Below are 24,651 nucleotides of genomic sequence, written 5' to 3'. Positions count from 1 at the left end.
GATCAGTGGTATGATGAGTTTTTAACTACACCAAATCTAATAGAAGGTATGGAATAAAAGGGAGATTCAAACACCTCTGGGTTTAAAGAGCATTTGTTAAATGTCATACAGTGACCCCTCCTCAGGAAAAACAAACAAAAACCAAAACACCACAACATTAAGATCTGCCTTTCCCACAGTCCTGCCTTCTTGTTATAAGCATCATTACATCGCCTCAAACTCATCAATTCTCTGCTTGGTGTTGCCTTGCCGGATCTGCCGCAGCGTCTTGTACTTGTCACGTCCCTGTCGCATGTTCTCCGAGTGGATAATATCATTGTGGGTCCTCTTATTTTCATCTCTAGCCTGGGCCAGCTCATCCGTCAGCGCCTGCAATACAAAAAACGTTAAATACAGATTATACAAGAAAAGATTTTGGCTCACGACAGCAATGTTCTTTGGTGAGAGCTGATGGTTGTTAGATGACTGGCCAGATCAGTGATATCGATCCAACATATGCTTTCCATAAACACTATAGGTGATGTAAGTAATCTCAACACCTGAGCAATGAGATTAATCCTTGTATACCTCATATTTAATTCAAAGTGCCTACAAGAAATGTAAACAAAGAGAAACTGTCATGCTTTGCACGCTTAACCAAATGGTTAAATGACCTGTTTTCCAGGAATGATTGTTTCAATTACTCCACCTCCTCCCAACATTGTCTTACCATCAGTTGCCTCTGCACACGTTCATTCTTCTCCGCTTCCGTAATGCGTTTCTCCTCATTGCGGTCATTCCTGATGCCCTCACTGGAGAACTCTGCACTGTAGGCAGAGTACTCAGATCCTTCATCTTGCAAGTTATCATGGACATGGTAGTTCACCGGCTCGTAGACAGGCGGTGGGGGTGGAGGCGGAGCAGTCATTACCAGCTGTAGCTCCTCCTTTGTCTTTACCAGATCCTCCTGGGCTTCCTTGGCCTTTGGGAAAGAGTGAAAAAATATTTTCCTGCATTTCTTGCTTTGAACCAGCTTAATGAACACTTCAGTGCTTATCTTTCCCAGTTTTATCAATCTACTATGAAATGCAAGAAAGAAGGAATTAAATCCCTGCAGCTGACATGACTCTGTTAGGGTCTTATGCAGAACATCTTTTTTCTTTGCTACTGATGCTATAATCATCCACTGTGCAGTGTGGAAGGGATCTGAACAAAGAATATTCTTCCAGTAAAACACAGTCTAGGAAAAATAGTTCTGAGAGAAGCTACAGTTGTCTTCATCCTGTTCTCCATCTGAAGAGCTGTAGGCTGTAAATATGGGTTCCAAAGAGCAAGAACTCAGCTTCCCAAGTTGGCATTTTTAATGCAGTTATGCATGAGGCAGTCAGCTCCCTGGCTGCTTCAGGGGTTCTGCCCACCCCTGCAGCCTGCTGCGCTGCTTACAGGGCAGTGGGAGCACCAGGCACTTCAGGCCTTGCATGGCTTAGTTTTGGTTTTAGTGCATCAAATTACTCAACTCTTCCGACCCAGGCACCGGGAAGCCACCAACAACAGCACACACTCCTCAAGACTGGGACCTGCAGTGCAGCTGCATTTGCAGCGCCTTCTCAACTGATGCAATGTTTTCATACATTACATCATGGATTAAATGTATCATTTATACTTGCACCGCTTGCCCTCCATGGCTCCAAGACAATGAGCACATTTTTAGGTCTTATAGAGGCTTCCACTTTGAATGGTGACTGAAGGCTTGTTGGAAGAAAGGTGTTTTGCAAGCATACTGCACACTCATTACAAGTCTGCCCTTCTCTGCGAGTGTACAAGTGTTTGTCTCCACAGGTTCAGAGAAGTCACACAATGCTAATCACCTGGGTACACCCTGCTCAAGTACAGAATTGCAGAGTAGCTCTAAAGCAAATACTCACCCTGATTTGCCATTCTTCAACCTCACTCTCTTTACGCCTCTTTGCCTCTTCAAGAAGTGCAATCTTGGCTGTATACTCTGCAAGCTCTGTAGCCTGTTGAATAATAAAGCTTGAACTATAAGAACTCTTAAAAATACAAAAAACCAAAACAAAACCAAACCCCCACAACAAAAAAATCCCAAACACAACAACAAAGCACTGCTGACTGAGAAAAGCCCCAAGTGTTACACTCCACTGTAATAAAGACTGAATAGAAAATTAAGAACAAGAAGTAGGTTGCTCATGACAGAAACCAGTGCCACAATGATGCTATCACAGGCCCTAGTACTTCACGGCACTATGTTTTTCCCCGGGGAACAATGCTTTGCCTTACTCAAAGGGCATAGTAACATGCCTGTATATCTAATCCTCAAAATGACTGGCCTTACCAGCTGTTCCTGGCTCTTTATCTGGTCCATAGTTTGTCTCTCCAGCTCTTCCTTGGCCTGCAGAGCAGCCAAACGATCAGCTTCCAGGCGTTCTGCTTCCTGCTGGGCTCGTCTCCTTTCCTCCTCCAGCTGAATGGCTCTCTGGATCTGATCCGAGAGCTCTGGAAAAAGACAGATCAATGCAGTTAGTCCACGAGCCTGGTCAAAGTGAAGGGTTAACTGCACACGTCACAACAAGCACTTGACTCCCTTCATTGTGCACCTCGAAGTAATTATTTGCATAATACTTTAAGTAACTGAATTTAGAAGTAGTCAGGTGCTCATTATAATGAAATCTTCTGCAAGGTCTTTGCACTGAAATCTGTAACACTGACATGATTCTGCTGCCCTTAATTTACAGTTTACTGCAAGGATCAGATGTTGCTGTCTCCAATGTGCTAATCTGTGCATTGAAACAGAAGCTTGTGTTTCACTGGAAAGATTTCTTCCCAAAGTACTATTTCTGTTAGGAGTGAAGTACAAAGTTCTTGAGAGCAGAACTGCTGCTCACTGCTGGAAGACGCTACACAACTGAAACCCTCTTGGCAACAGAGCAAAGCAGAGTTTCTGCCCTTCAGTTCCCAAATATAATACAATCAGCAGATTTTATACTACTTTCATGCTTTGGATGATCTCAGCAGTGCATGTTCATGTCTGTATTTATCCACGTAGGCAGATATTAGTACACCTTGCCAAGAGATCCCAATGTCATCAGATTTAGGGTAGGTGCAGGCAGGGACACATATAACCCTTCTGTGAAGCACAATACACATGGTCTCATCAGTCAGCACAAGTACTTTACCTTTTTCTGCTTTCTGAGTCTTCACCTCATATTCTTGTAGCCTCACCAGCAGCTCCTCCTTCTCCCTCAACATTTGCTCTTTCTCTCTCTCAATTGTCTCCCTCTTCTTCTTTTCATTTTCTAGTTGTTCCCTGTTAGAAACAGATTTCATGCTTGAAACTCACTTCCAGACGGAAGCTACAGCCAGGAAAGCTGGCTGGGCATCTCTCCAAGCAGTTCAATGGAAGTGACTGCCACAAAACCAGAGCCACAAAACAAACACATAGAGTTTGTTCCTTCATCACTTCAGAATTTTTGCTTAGTTTTGGATACCCTCATTTCATAAAAACATTTGTATTTCTGTTGCCCACCACAGAAATTTAGAACACCAACTAGCTAATAGATGCAGAGAGAGAAAACCAGGACTCTGTACCGCACAGCAGAGGAGATTTAATTTTGCTAATTTTGTCATAAGGAAAGTTGAGGGGGGGTATAAAAACAAGAGCACTGAGGGAATGAAGACAAACAAGCCACAAATACAGGAGAAAACCAACACGATTTCTTGAATCATAAGCAACCTGCAGCCAGTGGTAGAAGTCCAATGATATTGCTAATCCTTTTTCCTTGCCTGTAAGAGGTCTCCCAGTCCCCTCTTCTCTCTTTGCAGCATACACACATGCGCCCTGTGAAGGTACCTCCCTTAAATCCAACCATCCCATGGTCTAACACACAGACCAGGTTCTAAAACTCAAGAGCCAGGAGAACCCCTCTCTAGCTGTGCACCACCCCACAGGAACCTGCTGCACCTTTGCTTGCACACTTCTCTTGCAACTCAGAAGAGCAGGCCACAGGCCGGAGCCAGAGCAGTAACACAATCCTGCTGCCCTGTACGCCAGAGCTCTGGGGCCACACACAGGCCTTGTGAACATGGGATGGCTCACACCTTGCCCAAGCACAACCCACGTTACTGGCTGCTGCCCCGCAGGTACCACGGCCTGCTGAACCCCGGCAGTTTGGTGTCATTTATCTCTGCCACCCTGTCTCCGCTCTCCACAGTCACGCTCACCTTTCCAGTTTTTTCTGGTGCTTCTCCTCGCGGGCCTGGGCTTTCATCTGCTGCACCTCAATGGTGTCGGGCTTCCTGCGCCGCATATACAGTTCATGGTTGCCCATGCAGAGCTGCAGGATCCTCTTGTTAATTCTCAGACGAGGGGCATAAAACACAAAGTCCTAGAAGAGAGATACAGCACAGTCAGTTTTTCAAGCAGGCTTTCTCTTCTCCCAGCTAGCTGCAGACAGGTCGTCTTGCAAAAGGCCGTTTAAAGGTAGCAGCAGGGACTGCCAACATCATTTGAAGCCAAAACAATTGTTATTTATATTATCCATTTCAAGTCTACATAAAATTGACAAGTTACTCTATTTATTTTCTCTAAAAAATGCTTTTTCTAGAAGTCTCAAATATTTCCATTTAAAGGAAACTGTGGAGTTTGGAAACGTTGCAGAAGATTCTGGGTTGGCAGGCAACCATCTCAGCAGTTCACAGACCACTGGTATTGAGTACTTAGTTTTTAAGTTTGCTTGAGTTTGTGACTGAAAGATAAAGCATGAAACTAAAAATGTACTGCAGACTATTCAAGTAACTTTGTAAAAATTGCTTGATCTATTTGAATCAATATTTGAGGCACCATCTGTATTTTTTCAGAGAAAGAAAAGAAATCCCCACCCATGCAGAAATACCTTCCAATATCATTCTTTCATCTCCATGGCATTTCCTAGTTGAGTTGGCCTGGGCTGTTATGAAAGCATCAAATGAAAGCTATTTTATTTTCAACCACCAAATATACCGGTTATTTTGAACACTGGGTTGCAGGCAGTAACAAAACACAAGATATTCCAAAATTTCTGGTTCTGCAAAAAGAACATCCCCAAATTTCTTATTGTCTGTGTTATAACCAAGGTTCTACAGAAACTACACACTGTGTTGGATCTTCTAGAAGTCAGCCTGCTAAGAAAGGGATACAGAGGGCCAAGTTAATTACCTGACAATTTTTCTGAGTCCACAACCACACATATGTTTACAATGCAATCTGAACTTAGACAGTGAAAAAAACTGTGTCTTTGTGCCTTTTTTGTGTATTATGTGGACAGTGATACGGGCAGTGGCCAAGCTGCCACATTACCACCATAAAGCAGTACCATTCCCCAGCACAGCCCCCTGTGGAGTGCCTCGCTGTTAGCAAGAGGTGGAACTGAGAAGGACACACACAAGCCCTACACTTTTGCACAGCAGCAGCGATCATGTTTTTAGCTGCCTGAGCTCAGAAGCACAAGTTGTCGCTATCTGTGGAAAAAAATAGAAGCAATGATAAGCGATCCAAGTACTATTACGATTAACATGAATATGCTGACAAAGACTCATTTTCTTCAGTGCATTTTCGTAATTTGCATTCTGAGCTGCAAGAGATGCAATCAGCACGGTGTGTTGTGCTCGCCCACCAAGTCCTGCCAGAGCCATTCTGAGCTGCACAGGTCCAGCACTGCCAGCTGTACCTTCAGCTATTCAGCCAGCCTCTTCTGATAGGTGATTTTTAAAGCAAGCAGTTTGGGTACACTATGATGACCAGGTCCTATCTCGAGGCAAGGTTCACCTATGTGGAAGTAAAATATTGAGGGCACGGACAGTGCACTTGCCTTTGTCATTTAAGGCCATGACCAAGGGATAAAACATTCACAGAAGAAGATAAAAGAATTGCCCCCCTTTCCTCATCCCCAGCTGCCCTCTTGTTTCATAGAACTAGGAGCATCACAGCTTGATACCTGAAAGAAAACGAGCTGAAGATGTTGGAGTATGTGGGCAGACAGGCCTAAAAATTAAAAAGCTTATTGTGGGCAAGGTGCCCCAGGACTTTACCCATTACATTAGTGTCCACTTAAACATCAACATGTAGAATCCTTCAAATTAAAGTGGAGCTTCCAACCCACATCTTAGGTGGACTCAGTATTTTGCTTTTGTTATAATGCTTGCCTTTTAAAAAGGAGCCACAAGTGTATGAGAAGGTCCAGATAACTTCCTGGATGCTCAGAATTAGTGTCCAGATAAATACTTCATTTAGGCCTCGCTTTAAACATAACACCACCCAGAGGGAAAAGGACAATTGAGGGAAGAAACATAACTGGGTTTTTCAGTGTTAATGGCTTTCTGTATCAGTCTCTTGCAAGTCTCCCATTTCAAACTCAGATTTACTGTTGGGGAGTGGATGGAAAGCTGTGACCCATAAACACATGTTAATAACTTTGTAATGCATACAACATGTCCAAGGGGCCTTTCTATTGAGAGAAGCATGCCTGACCAACCAGCTTTCTATATCTGAGGAGCTTTGTTGCTTTTCACTAACAGCATCACAAAAAGAAGCTCCTCTTCCCCTACACTCCAGGCTGTTAATCTGGAGGAAAGCCCTGCAACATACCATGTGAGTATCCTTTAAACCACTGGGAGGATCTTTTTCTCTTAAAGAGATTTATAAACCACCACTCTTTGCCAAAATTAAACTGCTCATTATTTCTGAGGGCTGGACTTACCCACCAAGGCCAAGTACTGGGGTGGGGGAAGAGAAAGAAGCCTTTTTTAACTATTCCAGTAGTTTCAGAAGACTGACAAATGAGATCCACCTACACCAGTTATTCCACTTTTATGTTCTCCACAGGTCAAAGTAAGTTGCTAATTCTTCGTTAAAATAAATCTGAAAACATGTTTGTAAGTACTGAGAAGCAACATTCACATTTCAGTTTGCCACAAAAATTATACCCTTGCCATTTACCCTGGTATTCAAGAAGGTCAATGAACACCATGGTCCTTAAGTGGCTTCTGCTCTTTCAGTGACATGGAAGTGAGCAGTGAGTATTAAGATGTGAAGCCACATGTATCTATGTAGTTTTGCAGCAGCATTTAAATGACTTTTATGAATTTTTTTTTTTAAATTAACAACAACAAAAAGTTACCCATCTGCCTCCATGCACTGAAAGAAATGGGGAGAGGACTAGTCTCAGTCTGTGGCTGCACAGAAGACTCACAGAACTAGCAAAGAATCTCAGATTTAAGCATAAGGCTACCCAGAAAAAAGGACTCTGCTGTTGTAAAATCCTTGTCTTTCTCTACATTAGATACCAACATTAGCCCTTTATTTATGCTGCACAGAAAACCAGACAGCTCTAAATACACCCTACATATTAATACTAAAGCTCATTTTGCATCTAGAAATCCGTAGCTTTCTCCTCTCCAAAGACTACTTTATTTTGAGATTAAACAGTATTAGTTGTTCATATGCAGCATCCAGGAATCCATTCTAGATATACTTACAGGTGCCTTCTTGTCAATAGGCTTTATAACAAACTTCTTGTCATTGAATGAGATGTTTCTGATTTCACTCCAAGGGAACCCAATCTTTGGAGTCAGTCTGGAAAGAAGAGAAATATTTTTAAGAGATGCTGCAATGAACATTTTTTTCCCCACACTGCTTCTAACACACAGACTCTGTGGGATGCAACACTTCACATGGCTTTCCCAACAGAGAGAAGACAGTAGTTGAACCAAAACCCCACAGGGAGTAAATGGGGAAAGATGTCCAGTCACCTCCCTCATAGTCTCTTGTCATTGTGACCAGCCACCCTGCTGACCTCCGGCTCTGCAACAGGGATGGTTTCTACCAAAGCCACACACCTAGCTTGAGCAAACACCTGCCTTGAGTTCATTTCTTTGAAATCATGACCTAAAACCTGCAGCGTGAAGACTTCAGGTGTATGTGCTGTGCTTCCAGGAGGCTTCTCGTACATCACGGGAGGCATAAGCCAAAGTAACTCAGCTGTTCCCCACACCTTCCCGCACCCACAGAGAACTCTACCCTGCTGCACCACAGCCAGCCCAGTCAGCTCTGCGCTGCCTTCACTACTACAAGTGCTGGACAGGCACAAACACAGTTGGGAGAAGCAGATTTCTTGTCTTTTGTTTTCTCCCACAGATTAGAGGCAAGGCTGGCAACAAAGAGCCCTGTTCTTTCCTTCCATGCAAACTGCTCTTTCAGCCCATCCCACTGGTCATGAAGCAGAACTTTGTATGTTGGTCATGCAAGAAGCTGTGCTATGTGGCTCTCTCCTACTGGAAAGCAGCCCTATGAAGCAAGGGGGAGCGTCAGACTCCCCGCTCCTCCGCGCTGCCAAGGAGTTCAGGTCTGCTGCTTTGGCTAAAGTTACTTCTTTAAGCTTCACTAATCATCTGAGATTTTCCTCTGCTTTAATTTCTGTGGACTCTTGCATATAAAAAGCATCAACTTATCCATGAGATCAAATGTTTCTGAGCTATTCCAGTACTTCACCCTTACAAACCTGCCCAGCTCTGCAGTAAGTTCCAACATTACAAGGACTTGCATATTTGACTGTAACTAATTTATTTAATTCCCCCAACCAAATATTCCAATTTTTATGTTTAATATTACATTATTATTCTTTTATTCTTCTCTTATTGAGAGAGGGTATATTCTCTAGAGAAGGCAGCTCATGATGAAGAATTTTGTCTTACATAAAAGATAATACCAAGAAGACATCATCTTGTTATTATCTAACCCCTCCAACATGTGTGTCTCTGATGTACACTGAAGTGCTGATAATTATTTCTAGTAAATGGTTTGAAGACACAAGTATTTAATGTTTAGCACTTAGACAAGGTGTATATCATCATGGTGAACTACTTGAGCTCTGTAAGAATCTTTTCTATGGAGTTCATTGGATAAGGAAAAAACTGGCAATTTTGGAAGAATGTGCCTCATTGTCACAGAGATGGAAAGCTACTATATAGTATGATTTCGCTGGGCCCAAGCACACAAAAAACTTGATTAGTTTTAAATCAGACATCAAGAATTAACATCCTCTTCAGAACTTAACATCCCATCACCTTTAACTCAACTGCAAGATTATGCAACTGTGTGTGTGTGTGTATGTAGCATTAAGAAAAACTGTAAAGAAATTTGATTAAACTAAGATTAAGTAATTACTCCAGCCTCTATCATACTGTCTTAAGAGTTTCAACCCTAGATAATACAGTATGACAGACAACTAAAATAATTCACTTATTAATACATTCTATTGCAGGCTCTTCTCTTTACTGCATTAAAAAAGGAGCTTGAAAATGCCTCGAAGTGTGACACTGACATACACTGCAGTATGGAGGCTTGCACAACTATAGCAGAGTCTCATTCTGCTCAGGTTGAACTTCAACAATGAAATCCTTGCTTTTTCACCTTTGCCCCAGCCCCCAGATTTTGCACATACAAACCAGAGGTAAAGTACAAATTACCATTTTTCTAGTCCCTATATCTGCTCAAAAGACTTAATTACATAGTAGCAAGAGTTACAGCAGAAACAAGCAATTTATTCCAGCTCTGTATTTGTTTTGCAAACGCTCTTGATAGCTCTTCAGAGTCAAGGGCTATATTCTGTCTGCTTCTGCAGCTCGAAAAACCTGTTTGTGTGACCATGGTTACATAGCAAGACCAGTCATTCAAGACTGAAGTATTACATGAGCGAAACTACTTTTCTTTCAAGTGACACTCCTTGTTTTATGGGTGACAGCACATATTAGTGTTGCAGAAAAGACTGCATTTCTCTTTGTCATCTAAACAGAAGCCCCAGCGAGTTCCAGTTAATATTTGGGTTGCATTCAAAGCTTTTTGGGGGCAAAGATGTAGAACAGGTGAAATTCCCTCTGTATTACAATGACAGTCTGCTATAGATTAGTGATATGAAACCAAGACTTGGAATGTAGGGGGAAAAAAAAAAAGCAGCAGTCTAGACAGCAACCCTTCATCTAAAAAATGTCTATTTTAACTCCTCTTCAATCCTTAAATTGTGGAGTATTAGAGAGGACTAGTAGGCTTAGACACAGCTGTTCTCATCTTCCTTTTATGTTTACTTATAGATGTAGTCTGTCATTTCCCACCTACTATCCAATTAATAATGGCTCTGCCTTTACCAGAAGGGCTGATTAAAACTATGCATACATACCTCAGCAAGGCCTCATTTCATTCCTTGTTCATGGTAACTATATAGATCAACTCCTCCCTGGGTTCTGGGTGTTATCTGGCTCTGGTTTCGTGTCCACCCCATAATCTGTCTTTTTTAAAACTAGGCAGTTGTACACCCATCTATCATTAACTTCAGTACAGCAATGGCCTTGGATGTCCAAACACACTGCAGATATGTCAGCCTCTCTATGTTCTTGTATTGTCTCCTCTGCTTGCATACGTGGCAACCTAACTCAAGGAACAGTTTGGTAAACTCTTTAGTTCAGGGTTCAGCTCTGCAACTGAGCAGGATTTACCAGATGGCACTGTATAACTGACATCCCTCTTTATATAGTAGGAAGCATTAGCAGGGCAGGCTACAAAAGAAAGGGAAGTAATGAAAGCATAAGTGATATATTAACAAAAGTCCATTTCCTAGCACAGCTTCACCTATTGATTCAAAAGTGGAACACAAGCAAGTTCTAAACTTTGCCCTGATCCTGTAAATGAGAAATGTCCCCCAGCTCCCACACCAGCCCTCACTCTGGGAGATCAGAAGTGAAAAAAAAGGTCTTACTTATCATCCTTTTCATAGATGTTGAGTCCCAAGGCATCAACCCCCAGCCAAAGGTCAGTTCCTTTCTTATTCTTGATTTCAAAGTAGTTGATTCCATACATCTCAAGGTCTTGAGCAATCTTCAGATATTCCAGCATAGCATTCTCTCTGGTTGAGACAGGAAGGAGAGCAGACATTAGTTTCTCATTTATCTGATTATCTCACAAAGCACAAAGTCCTCAAGAAAAACAAGTAACTTTTCCTAAATCAACATATCAAACACAAGAGTTAAAACAGAACATTCAACGTTTGGGATTCACTTTAGGAGTTACGATATTACAACTATGAACACACACAGTACTCTCATTTACAAAGCCCTGGCATTTCCAGACAGGAAATTAGCAACATTCATCTCTTCCAGCACTCACCCTTGTCTCAAGGTACAGTCATTGAGAAAGGTTTAGTACCTGAACTTTCCTCATCTGCCAGTGCACATTTTTTAATTAACTTAAGGTTACACGCACACCTGTACTTTTTTTCCGCTGAGAGTCATCACTGACACACTGTGCCTAGGTTCAGGATTTTCAGGAAGCCATCCAAGAGATTGCTCTCAGCACAAGTGTGAAAATCCTGTTGAGTTTTACCATGTGATTTGATGTTGGACTAGAAAATATACACCAAGAGCTCCCACACAGAGGTGAGTCTTGTAGTCTGTTTCAAAAGCCTGTTGTAGAACTGCAAGCTGAAGGTAATCAACCAGTGACAAAGTGACTGGCCTAGGGACCAATACAGAACACTTACTTGAGCATGCCACTGTGTTCAGCATGCCACACCTGGATCCGTTCTTCCCACTGCTCTCTGGAGAGTTTATGCTGGTCCATCACCCTACACAAAGAAAGAGAAATTAGCAAGGTTAGACTTTGTGCTCTGCAGCATCCATTGATGTCGATCTTTGCTACAGTCTTACTGAAAAATCAGTCCCACCCATGAAGCCTTACTGAAACCAAGACAAAGATACTACTCAGCCCAGTGATGTACTCTGTAAAGCAAAGTAATTCATAATAAACAAAGATCTCTGCAAGCTTTTCCGGTCACTGACCCGAGACGTGAGAGCAGTATGCAGAACACTGCAAAAAAATCACAAACACACTGCAGACACCAGAGGGTTAAATCAAAGCAAAAATTGGTGTCATTCCTGGAGTTAGAAACCCTGCAGTGTCATCAGGAAGTGCAAACTGAAGCCATTTGTTTGATAACAGACACTTATCCTGTGTGGGGATGGACTACAGAGCCTCAAGACATGCCACTAAGGATGCACAACCTAACCTTCTCCAGGATGACACTTTCTTGACTGAATGCTGCCCTTATCATCCTAAAAAGGAGACTGGTAACTGTCAGTTACCAGCATGGCAGCAATGTTTATAAAAAAGCTGAATTCAAAAGTACACTTCCTCTCCCTCACCAATCCAAGCACAAAAACATACTCTAATATGACAGATAGAAATAAAGAACGAAAACACTCAAATGCATACAGTTCAACTAAATGGAAAAAAAAAATCCGGCTTTCAATGAAACGCTTCATATTTAAGTAGAACGCAAATTCTTGACTTGTAAAAAACCCCAAAACAAAACAAAAAAACCCCATGAAAATCCCACCCCAAAATGGGAGAATGCATCAACCAACTCCTTCACCTTTGGGGGATCAGACGCTCTGAATTTAGATATCCAGGCTTGTGCACATCTTTGTTGTAATCTCCAAATTTGGCCTGCACAGCATAGGAGCCAAGAAGCACAGCTGTTTCAGGAGGACAGTAGATCTCATCGCTGAGGATCCCTTCCTTCACCTGCAGGAAGAAGAGCTTCTGCGTGATGTCCTGGATCAGCTCCTCAGCCACATCCTCTGGGAAGAACTTGGCGCGGAATTTGAACTGGAGGGGATTCTCCTTTCTGATTTCTTGAGCGGAAACCTGAGGACAGATGCAACAACACAAATTAGCAGGGTTGCAAACAATAGAATATAATGCTGTTACACATTAAAATGGACTTGGGGCATTTGCCTTAAGAGGCAAGTGACCGGCAATTCATAGCTGGCATTCCTTAATTCCTGCTGCTACTGATATGAGAACACAGGGGAGATGAAATATGTTTTCCACCTGTGTCAGTAAAATTCTGCTTGCACAGCAAACCTTAGTCACTGGAGAATGATTTACCATGCTGTATCAGATGGCAAACCCAGCCAATATTGTACGTGTTCAACAGACAACAGCCCCTGACATTACACAGGGATGTTACTGACTGCCCCATCAAGGAATACTGTTCATATCCTCAGAAGAATGGCAAGTCTACTAACAAGAACACAGAGGCACCTGCACTGTTACAACTGCCCAGCCTTGAAGTGACCCATCTTTCTGATTAGTGCAACAACTGATCCTGCAGAAGCAGAGACTCAAACCATTACTAGCCAAGCTGTTCTTCCAAACACAGCAAGAACAGCTGCTTCGACCCAACAAAGTACCATATCAAGCTGCTGCTGTACATCTGACAAGTGCTATAAAGCTTTCTACAATTCACACAGAAAAAAAGTGGCAAACTTCCACCATGCTGCACCTCATCCAAGCAGTTCTCATGGAGGTGACAAAGTATTCTCTAAAAATAACCCTGGAGTTAAGAAAATTAACGAACAATCAACAACACCTACAAGGTTTATAAAGTTGCAGCCAATAACACATCAGGAATCAGGGAAGCTTTAACCTTCATTCAGCAGTTAGCCCAAAGTCTATTACCTTTTTATCAAGCTTCAGCCAAGTCTGGAATCCTTTGTTGTCCACATACTGAAGACCAAAGTACCACACTTCTCGTAAACCTATGGTTTTAACCACCTGCAACACAGAGGTCAGAAAAAAAAATTCACTGTAGGTAACAGTTCACTTGAGGCCCAGGTCTCCTCTCAAGTCCCACATCGCCAGCAGGTGCAGGTAACAACATAAATGTACTCATCCGGCATATCTTAATTTCATATTGTAGACAAAGATATACAATTGTTGTAGTAGATGACAGCAATGGCATATTCTAAGCTACTTGTCCCACCCAGTTCCTAGAAGATGATTCTGGGAATCTGGGAAACTGGGAGAGACAAATGGGGCAAGCAACAGAGCATCAACTGCTTGCTTCTGTCTACTGGCTCTTCTTAAGACTGTGCTTGATTAAGCAGACAAGTTATTTCCCTCACCAAAGCTGCTGGTGAGAGTCTGTAATGCTGTTAGTAATAACTACAACTAGTTAGCAGTACTAATGGCTCAAGTGATGCTGCTTGCCAGTCACCAAAGATTATTTTGCCAAAGAAAGCAACTGAGGGATGCTTCACACAGCTGCTGCAGGAAGCTCCCTGGGATGTTCTGAGAATTAAACCAAGCTTCAAGTATTCTCAAGGGTATATTTTTTTCAAACTCGTGCAGAGATAGTTTTTGAAGGACAAAATATATTAATGGCCCAACATTAGCACAGATTTAATTTTATTTCATGTCATATATTATAAATACTAACCACATAGAAGATCCAGAAACACCCTTGCTGACTGGATGGCACATTTACTAGTGAAAATAGTCCTGTTCAGACATGTTCCTTTTCCTCTGTGGAAGAGATAGCCTAACAAGTTCCCAACCTCCTCCTACTCTTGACTGCTTATTCTTACAGCCCAGCAGTTTGCTGCCAGCTCACCTCCCTATAAAGTTGTGCTCTAGACAGAGCTGAGGTCTGGAATGATCCACTACACACATATCTGGATCGCTTCCTTCACGTTATTTGCAGAGTAGCCCCTCAAAAAGTGATGTGGGCATCAGCATAAGGAACCAAAATGAGTGGAAGGCTAGAGCTTTTTAAAACTACTTTGCAAGTTAGGAAAGCGTGACAGACTGGAGAAGGTGTAGTTACACAGGCTTCAACAGGTCTGAGATGTCAAACAAGGATCTGTTTCACCCTCCCCATTTATAGTATTGCTGCAGGCGCTCTGGCTGAAGAGCAAACTTGAGACAATTATTTTAGGATACTCAATTAGCTTTTGCTGTAATATTCCTTAGATTTTCTTCCTGGTGACCTAGAAGCCAGCAGTCTGTACCTGGAAGCCAGATCTTCCCAGGATTGGTAAGGGAGAGAAGGAAAAATGCACCATCCTGATTAACGTGCTGAGAATTACTGTTTGTATGGCATTGTTGAATAACAGGCAATCTGTAAAGCTTAGTGGTACAAGTAGACCAAGAAAATTGCATAGTAGTATGAAAAAATGTCACTAAGCAAATACAATTTTTAATGGTAAAGGAGTCAGTGCCTACTAGTTGAGGCATGGGGACAGCTTCATAGCTAGACATGGTCTGTCTTAAGTAGGCTATGGTTTATATATTCTACTTCAGTAGCATCATAAGTAACTACTTATAACTAACGGGAGTTTATGTTAAGACAAAAAACCCAACAAACAAACAAACAAACAAACCCAAACCCCACAAATTCTTTTAAAAAGAGCTGGGGTCTGCATATACTTCAGCCTTTCCTTGACTAAAATTCTTTTTCCCTTCTCCCCCAAAGTGGCTTATTTCACCACAGAACAGATAAGTTTTCTAACATCTAGACATATTTTTAGAGTGGTTAGAACCAGACTTTACTCAATGTAGCAGAAAAGCAGGGGTATGTTGAGTGTGATACTTCCTGTTGCACAAATAAGTGTTGCAACTTTGGTAAAATAGGGTTGCATACATCAAGTAGTTATCATGCCATTATCTCTGAAGGTCTCTTACAACAGAAAAAATACACTTCTCCTATAAATCAAGTCAGAAAGCTTGCAGAAGTCATGACCCCCCAAGTTTTTTTTTCCAAAACCTGAAGGCAAGGATGGAGAAAGTAATTAAGCTAAACTTCACAATTTGACTATTTGCATTCCAGTATGAAGAACAAAGACATGAATGTTTTAGCCTGTATTCTGGGAAATGGTTTGTGAACTCTGCACAGGTCTGGCTTGAGTGGAGCTGAACTCGGTATTCACAGGTTTCCACTGTTTTCCCCTTTGTATAAAAGGCAGTTATAATTCAAGTTACATGCAGGATACACTTGAGCTATCAAAGCCTAAAGCACAAGGGCACTGCCAGAGAAGTTTTGATTGCTGAGAGCAGGCCAATAAATCATCTTGTGGTTTTTAAAAATAGCCTGTTTCTTCAACGCCCTTTTCCCCCCAGAGTGGTTCTGCAGTTCAAGTTCGGCCACTCCCCATACCTGTAAAAACCTGTTGACTTCATATGCCTAATCTGAGTGTAAATTCCATCCAAGATAAGGGCTTAGTAAAAGGCTTGCACAGCAGAAGTGAAGATGTCAGAGCAGCTGCAGCTGAGCAGAGTCTTCACCCTTCCTGGTTTTGCACTGCACACTTATATCTTAGGTTTCTCTTGATAAGCAGAAGTGTACTCCAACAAGGTATGAACTACAGAAAAGAATTTAGAATCACAGGTTTTAAACCCGAGTTGTAGGATATAAGGAGCAAACCTTCATGAGGTGATATTCTATCCCTACAGTGCAATAAGTGCTGCAACAAGCAGAGTCTTCAGAAGTCCAGAAATACCTGGACAACAAGCTAGAAGTATCTTGGATCTGAAACACCTTGCCTCTTTCCACATTCTCAGGATTTTGTGCTTCTTGGCTGGAGGTCAAGAAAGTAATTTCTTTTCTGTCAGAGACATGATACTGATTCTTAACAGATGTAAACATCAGTGAAAGTATGGGGGGAAAAAATAGTCCTTGTTGAATCCTTGTTGTAAGGAACATGGGATGTACTTAGACCAGTCAGTTTAAGGCATTGCTTTTAAAAACCTGGGTTTTAGTCATTTGGATTGCTGTACCCTCAGAGATGAAACCATTGTTCTCTGACTGAGGTTAACATGGAAGGGACTGGGGGACGAAATTACCCTGATGCGAGGGTGATCAGCAGTGAATGGAGGTTCAAACACCAAATGCAGGTTTCATACACACTTCACCAAATTTCCAGTCAATGAATACTTGATGTTTATCCCATATCAGTAATACTAAAAAGGAATTAAAGTTATATTTAACAATAAACACAGTTCGTAGTACTAAATTTTGTACTATGGAGTTATGCAATTATTATGATTTTGTCTCCTTTCACTACATCCAAGTTTGTTTGTTTGTTTGTTAAGTACTTCTGACTAGAAACATGCATGAAGGCCTAGCAAGTTCTAGCTAACTCACTGAAATGAGAAATTTTACCAAGAAAAACTTAGCAGGAATTAACATTGTAGCCAGTTCTGCTGACTTGAGTTAAAGCTCAACTGCCCTTTGCTATCAAGGCAAGCAAGGGACAGGGGAGAAGTGCAAAGGAATTGTCATAACACTTCATAAACAGCTTAATACATGTAACTGAAGCCTACACAGATCAGTTCTTAGTTTTCAGGGTTCTAGCAGGAATATCTAGAAGTTTTGGGTTGGTTTTGTGTGTTTTCTTTTTTTGTGTGTGGTTTTTTTTTCTTTGTTTGTTGCTTTTTGTTTTGTTTTAAATTCCAGAACACTAAGTTCATTTTTTTCTACCGAAATCTAGGTCTTGTTTCAGTTTTATAAGAACAAACTACTCAAGAATAAAAATGTTTTACCAGTGGCCTTTGTTTATTTTAGTTGTCTTTATCTGACCTCTTCGTAGGTCCATCTCCAAACAGACCTGTATATTGTCAATGCAGTAGCAGGAAGAATAACAGAAAGGAAGGAAAGTGTTGGCTACTCATGCCCTGGGAACACCCAGAGGCAGGCTGGACAAGTCTCTACTCCATCCTGCTGCATGGGGGCTTCTTACAAGGCCTGTTGATGTAGTTGCTGCATGGATATCACAAACTTTTCTGTGCTTTCAGTGGTCTGGCAAACTTAAAACACCTGTGGCAAGTGGCTACCTCCAACTCAGCTCCTGAATGAGCACAGCTATGCCTACACCTTCATCAGCCATCTGAAGCTTTGATTCTACAGAATTTTATGCACACGGACAACTTTTCAACTTTAGAATTTAAGAAATAAATACGAGCTAAGTTGTGTTTCAAAGCAAGAGGTGCATTTTTTGCACACTATCTATGTTGTCCAGACATTTTAGATCCTATACTATGCTTCATCACCCAGCACTGCTAGGAAGACAAGTTTCACTGGAACATAACGTACCTGTGAGCATATTTTGCTTATTTCTTTTACTATGATGGAATTTAAAGATCTTAGATTGAACCAGGGCCCTTTGATTGGGAGGTGGAGAGAAGAAAGAAAGATAGGTTTGGAATTCAGTCTTAAGAAAACACTGTAGTCTGAAATGTACTTCAAGTTTAAAAAAAAGCCCGTACCAACCCTTCACTGACCTGGTCAAACAGCTGTTTGCCTGTCGTGTTGGGCTGGATGGCAAACTCCAGCTCTGCATCCATGGTAACAACTCGAACATTGATCTAAGAAGAAAAACAAAAAGCATTGTTTAAAATGTACTGAAAGCTATTTCTTGGTCTTAACACAGTACTTTGCGTACAACACTGTCTCCACGCTTTGATGCATTACCGGAACTGCTATAATATACACACTTAAGCCCCAATTAGATTTGTGTTATCACAACAGCAAACTTAATTGGGGCACTGACTTTGCTGTCTTATCCAGATTGTTCTGTGGGGTTTCCTACTCAACACAGGATTGGATTGAGCTTCTGGTTAAACAAGAGGGCATTTTTCGGTTGACCATTTCCAGGCCTAAAATCCTGTGTAATAAAGGCTCCCATGAGTGCATGGCATAGCTGCCTGCAGGCCATCCCTTGGATTACGAACGACCCTAATGACTAAATTAAATTTAAGACTTATAATTTAACTTCCATTTATATTAGAGCTGGAATTAATCTGAGGTTTTAAAGGCAAAAGGTTGCAGGTTATTCTCACAAAGCAATCAGCATTAACCCAATAAATGCTCGTTCTTCCCCTCCTAAAATCTACTCAGTACACAAAAACAGAGGTTATAGGCTGACATACCACAGGGCAAAAGTTCACTAAGACATTGCTGTTAGCGAAGAAACAACATAAGCAGATTTACTACAATAGCAGAAGTAGACTGCAAGACAGAGGTTACTATTTGTAGGCAAGAGTGTTTAATGACTAGAAAAAGTATATTTAGCAGGTTATCTGGAGACAAAAGCAGTAACCAAGCTTGCAGGGAATAGCATAAGGACCATCAAAATGGCAAATCAAGAAAGGATTATCTCCCAACTGTTCCAACTACACAAGACTATGTTGCTTGTAAAATTATACCATGTCTCAAAAAAAAAAAAAAAAAAAAAGAAAAAAGAAAAAAAGAAAACAAACCCCAAACCAAACACCCTAACACCCTCCCCCCCAAAAAAAAACCCAAACCAAACAAAACACACACAGAAAACACCAACAAACCACAACACAAAACAACAAACCACAAACAAAACAAATTAAAAACAAACTAGGATAATTGTGTAGTATAGTTCAACGAACAAGTTAGATTGGTAGTTTGGTATTTTAAAGGAAAAAGAAGAAAAAGTGGACATGTAAAGACAGGGATAGACAACAGGTAAACTACACACAGATAATTTCATGACATTTTATGACATTTTCTAGCCTTTTATAAAGGCTACAGAAAGCCAGAGGTAACAGAGCAGCAGAGCCTGCTACAGCAGTGGTACTGGTGCCTAGCGCAGAAACACCCACTTGAAGAAACCAAAGGAAGGGGCAGAAGAGAAATAGAATTGGTGACTGCAAAACCTTGACACTGCAGCAGTTTCCAGCCACTTAATTACATGTATTTAAAGTCCAGGGTAAATGTCAGGCAAAACAATGTTACAGTTAACACAGAACTGTGAATAATACAAGTTGCCTCAGTGAGTTTCAGTCAAATATAAGAAATTATTGCATTCCTTTTTTAATGAGACATGAAAGCATGGAAGTGTCTCAGCTTCTATAGAGTTGTTTCTTCCTCCCACTTTTTCCCCAGATGACAGAGGACCCTCCTATAGAAAGATGACTGAAGGCAGTTTCCAACTCAGGGAACCCCAGAACTGAACCAGAAAACACGCCCTGTCACTTTCAAGCTGCATTTCTAAAGCAGTGTCCTTTACACTGTGATTTTTTTTAATTCCTCTAAAAGTAACAAGAAAGAACAAGCAAGAAAGGTTTTCTAAGAGCTCCTTTTCCCAGCTGTAGCATTTGGGTTTCATAAGGAAGCACAGAAGTATGCTCAAGGCTTTCTTCCTGTGCCTTAATAACCAAAGGTTTCCCAAACAGTGTTTCCAGCATAGGGGAAATTCAGGAATTCCCAGGAACAGCAAGACTGCAATTTGAAGATGTGACCTTAAAAAGCTTCTGTTGCTTAATCCCTTCTCAACAATAAATCCCTAATCATATTCTAATCCTTTTCTACCCTCTTCAAGAAAACATATGCTCATAATCCGCAGTTCCGTATTGTGCAAGTTATTTGTACTTCTGGCTGAAACAACACGGTGGGTATAAAATAAGTATCACTTTACAAGATAAAGAAGTTGGAAAGGATGTGCTTACCACTCCTTACCAGAAAACCTACAGGATGTTGTCTGAGCACAGAATTCCAGTTAGTACCAGTACACTCATCTTTTACTTTATCTCCTTATTGGTTATTTGCTAGTAGAACAAAAAAAAGTAGGCTCTCTAGTCCAGGGGAATACCCTGTATTACTCCATCCCTGAAAGCCCTTCTGGATATAGTCCCCCTTCTAAGGATCAGCTATTTAATACTATATCAATCTCCTTGCTACCTCTTTTAAGAATGATTTTAGTATTAAGACCATAAAAATGAAGTCATCTGCTTTCTACTTCAATCATTTAAAGCCATAAGCACACAGGAACATGACTGCTTGGTTATCCAAAATCTTTCAAGGACACTTGGGGCATGAGGTAAAGATTAAATTCTGTGTTCTCAGGGGACTGAACAACCAGCAGGATAGAGAGCAATCCCCTGCTGTGCCCTCAGCCAAGCTGCTAGCCACATGGCAGGTAAAGCTAGAAGGGACAAGGCCTCTAGCAGGTGTCACTGCAATGAGTTGATGGCTGCCTGGAAAAATCCTTCAAGTCTCCTTCCTGACATATTAAATCCTGTTGCTTCTCATCTCCAAACCTTAGCCTTGATTTCAAGAAGAATATCATGCTTTTAACAGTGTTTCTAAATGGATGTCCAGTGATCACTCCACACAAGCTTTTCGCCACAGAGAAGCTAGTAATGAAGCAGGCAAACAGAGCTTAACCCACTTGAAAACCTGGTTTAGACAGTGTGAAGAAATCTTTCTCTGTTAGGTTGTCAGCAGATAAGTTTGGCATTCATCTCTGACCACGTGGAACTCCCCTTGGCGCCAAGACAATTAAATCAAAACCTAAGGTGCTAACCAATTCAATATATTGTTGGGGAGGAAAACAGGGAACAACTCAGATTAACTTCTATTGGGAACAAGAAAGAGCAAGACAGTTAAGAAAACTTTCACAAGTGAAGTTCTGCTTAGCCTGCATAGGAAAGGCAGGTCATTTGTAAGATCCCTACCAAATCCTGGCCAAGTCCATAAAGGAAGCAGTTTTTAATTGTTTCAGAACACAAGCGCTTGGAGTGGGGAGTAGAGCACACAGCTGTTATACAAGAAATAAGTTTTTAAATGCACATAACATGCCAAAAATCCTGGACTGTAATATGTAACTTCCTTCTCAATAGGCTGATGCCTTAACACTTCACGATTATACTTTCATGTCTGAGACTAAAGGACTTAATGACAAATAAGGCCTTAGGAGGTTTGCTCGTGTGTACAAAAACACTACAGAATGCACGGTTTTAATCTTCCTGTGTCTTAGGATGCACAAAATTGCGAACAAATTTGATCCAGAAGGGAAAAAAAGTGCTGTTGAAAAGGCAATGCCTTTTACATTAAATGGAAAAAAGCTCCATGAATCGTAAGAGACAAGAGAAACTTAAGACCTTACTACACTGAACAACTGAGCACTAATTCCACAACTTCAGACTGTTGGGGGTAGACTGTAACATGTCACCTACATTTCAAATTGCAACAAGACAGTGAAAGCAAAAATGAAAGATGGACCTGAAGAGAACTTCACAATATAGTTTAAATAATCATAACACTACAGAAAGGTCTTGTACTAGAAGTTAAAGTAGTTAGAATGGGATCTTCCTTGCTTTAACAGAGCCCTCAAGTGATGCATTTAGTATTATTTTTTTTGTTTAGACAACATCTCTTCTAATGTTAAGTCAGTAGATCAAACCACTGCAGCCTTTTGGAGACCATGCACCATGCATCTAAATTGGAAAATTAAAGTGCCATTTGAAAAACATTCAGAAAATATCGTCTCTTAACGAGGCAACACATTGCCAACCAGCTCAATTTCTCTGTGTAAGATCCAAGACCTAGACAGGAACAAAATATGGCTGCCTCTTCAATCCCTCCCTCTCATAAATGCAGTTTCCACGTGTGTTGGACACTGCATGCACAGGTAGTTTTTTTTCTAAAGTCTGACTATCATGCTACAGCCTGTTGGTCCAGAATCTGTCTCTGTTTGCAGACAACATGATATCTTTGAAGTTGACCATCCACCTCCTGATATTTAACTGCTCCACTGTAAAACATCAGGTGGAAAAGAAAAAGGTCCACACAGATCTCACAGTAAGCCACCATGGATATTTTGCACGCTGATGCATGAAATCCAATACCCCTTAAGTTCACTTCAGTGAAACTATGAAGTTGTACAAGTCATCAAAAATACCATACAGTTTACTTCCAGTGAATCCATAAGATAAAGGGCAGTAAATACCAACTTTTATCCATATACACAGACAAACTAGTACTTAAATTTTTGCATGTCATTATGCAGCTCTAAATGCCTCAGACAATGCTCAGGAATGTCTTCTTCCTCTTTCCAAGGAGGGATAAAGACAAGAGCCTTTCAAATTGCAGGTTTACAAGCGCAAATGCTAGTAAAGTATCTTTCCAAGTGGTGGCAATTAGCCTTATGATAATGGAGAAGCCTAGATACGCATGCCTTCTTTCTTCAGTCACTGGATGTCTGGCAACCCCAGGCAAGCCGCTAGTACATGTAAGCAGATCAACCACATAGCACAGAACAAAAATGGGGTTCTGAAGTGCTGCACCTGCACAGCACATACTGTGAAAAACCACGTGCAGGCCTGTCAGGGTTCCTAGCATATACTCAAACTGTATAGCACATGGATGTGTTTGTGCTGAAGGAATACAGAATCACAGCACAGTTTGGGTTGGAAGGGACCTTCTAAGGTCATCTAGTGCAACCCCCCCTGCAATGAGCAGGGACATCTTCAATGAGATCAAGTAGCTCAGAGCCCCGTCCAGCCTGGTCTGGAATGTCTCCAGGGATGGGGCATCTACCAGCTCTCTGGGCAACGTGTGCCAGTGTTTCACCACCCTCATTGTAAAAAATTTCCTCCTCATGTCTAGCCTGAATCCACCCTTTTTTAGTTTAAAACCATTACCCCTTGTCCTGTTGTAACAGGCCCTACTAAAAAGCCTGTCCCTATCTTTCTTATAGGCCCCTTTTAAGTACTGGGAGGCTGCAACAAGGTCTCCCCAGAGCCTTCTTTTCTACAGTTTGAAAAACTCCAATATGGCAGTCTTAATAAATAAGAAAAAGCAGTGGTATTAAGAATATTATTAAGAAAGTAGTAGTGTTAAGCTTGCATTCTCACTTCTGCAAGTTTGTGCACTATTTTTATTCTTCCACCACACAAACAATAACTACTACTGTACTTGTAATACATAACTGACAAGCTTTTTGCCCTGAGTTGCAATGCAGCTGCATAAACAAAGTAATTTCATTTCAGCCTTAGCAACCAGAACTGTTCATAGGTGTGTGAAGTGATTAGGCACCTGTTAACAGGAAAAGTAATTTCACATAGCAGCATCAGAAGGGCACCGAAACTGCTCTCTGTTTTTTCCACTTTCATGCATTACTGTTTTTTGGTTCCAGGCCAAATAGCAAAAACTATTGTGCTAGTTGATGGATTAACTGTAGTCCCAGCTCCTGGAAACTGTTTTGGGAAAGTTTTCAATTTGAATTAAGGGAAACAAAACAAAACAACCCAAAATCTAGAGGCTCCAGAGCTAAGAGCTGACCTGCTAACACTTCAGCATCTGCACTTCTCTGTCCTCCACAAGTTACTGAAGGCAACAGGTTCACAGGTACAGAAGGCACAGTTCAGAGACTGTGGAGGCAAGATGACAACTCTGGGAAGTAGCTTGAATAACCCAAGAAACTGGAGGGATAAGTTCATTTTATTATATTGTTCTTTAGTACCTATAAACAACAACAACATGTACATCTCAGCCAGTGTGCTGATTTGACTGAAAATGAGTTAATTTTCTTCATGCAGTTATAAACTTTTTTTTTCCCCATAGCTAGCATAGTCATTGTTTGAAGTTAGTTTGAGAACAAGAAGATAACACCCCAGCACAGAGTTAATGTTTTCAATTGCTCTGGTCTGAGAGCCAAGGATGTTTTAAGTACTCCGTCCACAGGTGTGAGGTGGCTAGAAAGAGGGGCATAGATGGGCAGAGCTTGACTGACATCCAGACTGATCAATAAGAGGATTTCATCCCACTAGCATCATGCTTCATATTTAAGGAGAGTTGGGATCTTCCAGCTTCCTCTTCTCTTCGCTCTCTTTTTGTCACAGTCAGGATGGAGACCTGTTTGGGTGAGTCCTGTTTGGGAGTTTCTTTAGTTTGGCCTTTTGCCATCCTGCCATTTTGCAGAGGCCTCTGGACCTTTCTGCCTTTTTCTTTCTTCTCTCTGCGGGATGGGCTGTTCAGT

General features: G+C 41.3%; 1 protein-coding gene across 1 annotated transcript in view; it reads right to left on the bottom strand.

Moving 5' to 3' along the window:
* Nucleotides 1–204: 204 nt before the first annotated feature.
* EZR (ezrin) overlaps nucleotides 205–24,651 on the bottom strand; it is a gene marked incomplete at both ends in the record, with an annotated part of 36,254 nt that continues 11,807 nt past the window's right edge. Inside the window, 12 exons of the mRNA XM_080341432.1 lie at nucleotides 205–369; nucleotides 710–961; nucleotides 1,905–1,997; nucleotides 2,333–2,493; nucleotides 3,174–3,304; nucleotides 4,219–4,382; nucleotides 7,510–7,606; nucleotides 10,782–10,928; nucleotides 11,562–11,645; nucleotides 12,453–12,727; nucleotides 13,544–13,639; nucleotides 18,143–18,226. Coding sequence (XP_080197558.1) covers nucleotides 205–369; nucleotides 710–961; nucleotides 1,905–1,997; nucleotides 2,333–2,493; nucleotides 3,174–3,304; nucleotides 4,219–4,382; nucleotides 7,510–7,606; nucleotides 10,782–10,928; nucleotides 11,562–11,645; nucleotides 12,453–12,727; nucleotides 13,544–13,639; nucleotides 18,143–18,226 — 1,749 coding nt within the window. The remainder of the gene's footprint in view (nucleotides 370–709; nucleotides 962–1,904; nucleotides 1,998–2,332; nucleotides 2,494–3,173; nucleotides 3,305–4,218; nucleotides 4,383–7,509; nucleotides 7,607–10,781; nucleotides 10,929–11,561; nucleotides 11,646–12,452; nucleotides 12,728–13,543; nucleotides 13,640–18,142; nucleotides 18,227–24,651) is intronic.

Source organism: Nesoenas mayeri (assembly GCF_963082525.1).
Source record: "Nesoenas mayeri genome assembly, chromosome: 3".
Classification (NCBI taxonomy): domain Eukaryota; kingdom Metazoa; phylum Chordata; class Aves; order Columbiformes; family Columbidae; genus Nesoenas; species Nesoenas mayeri.
Note: the sequence above shows the minus strand (reverse complement) of the source record. Positions and strands in the feature narration are given on the sequence as shown.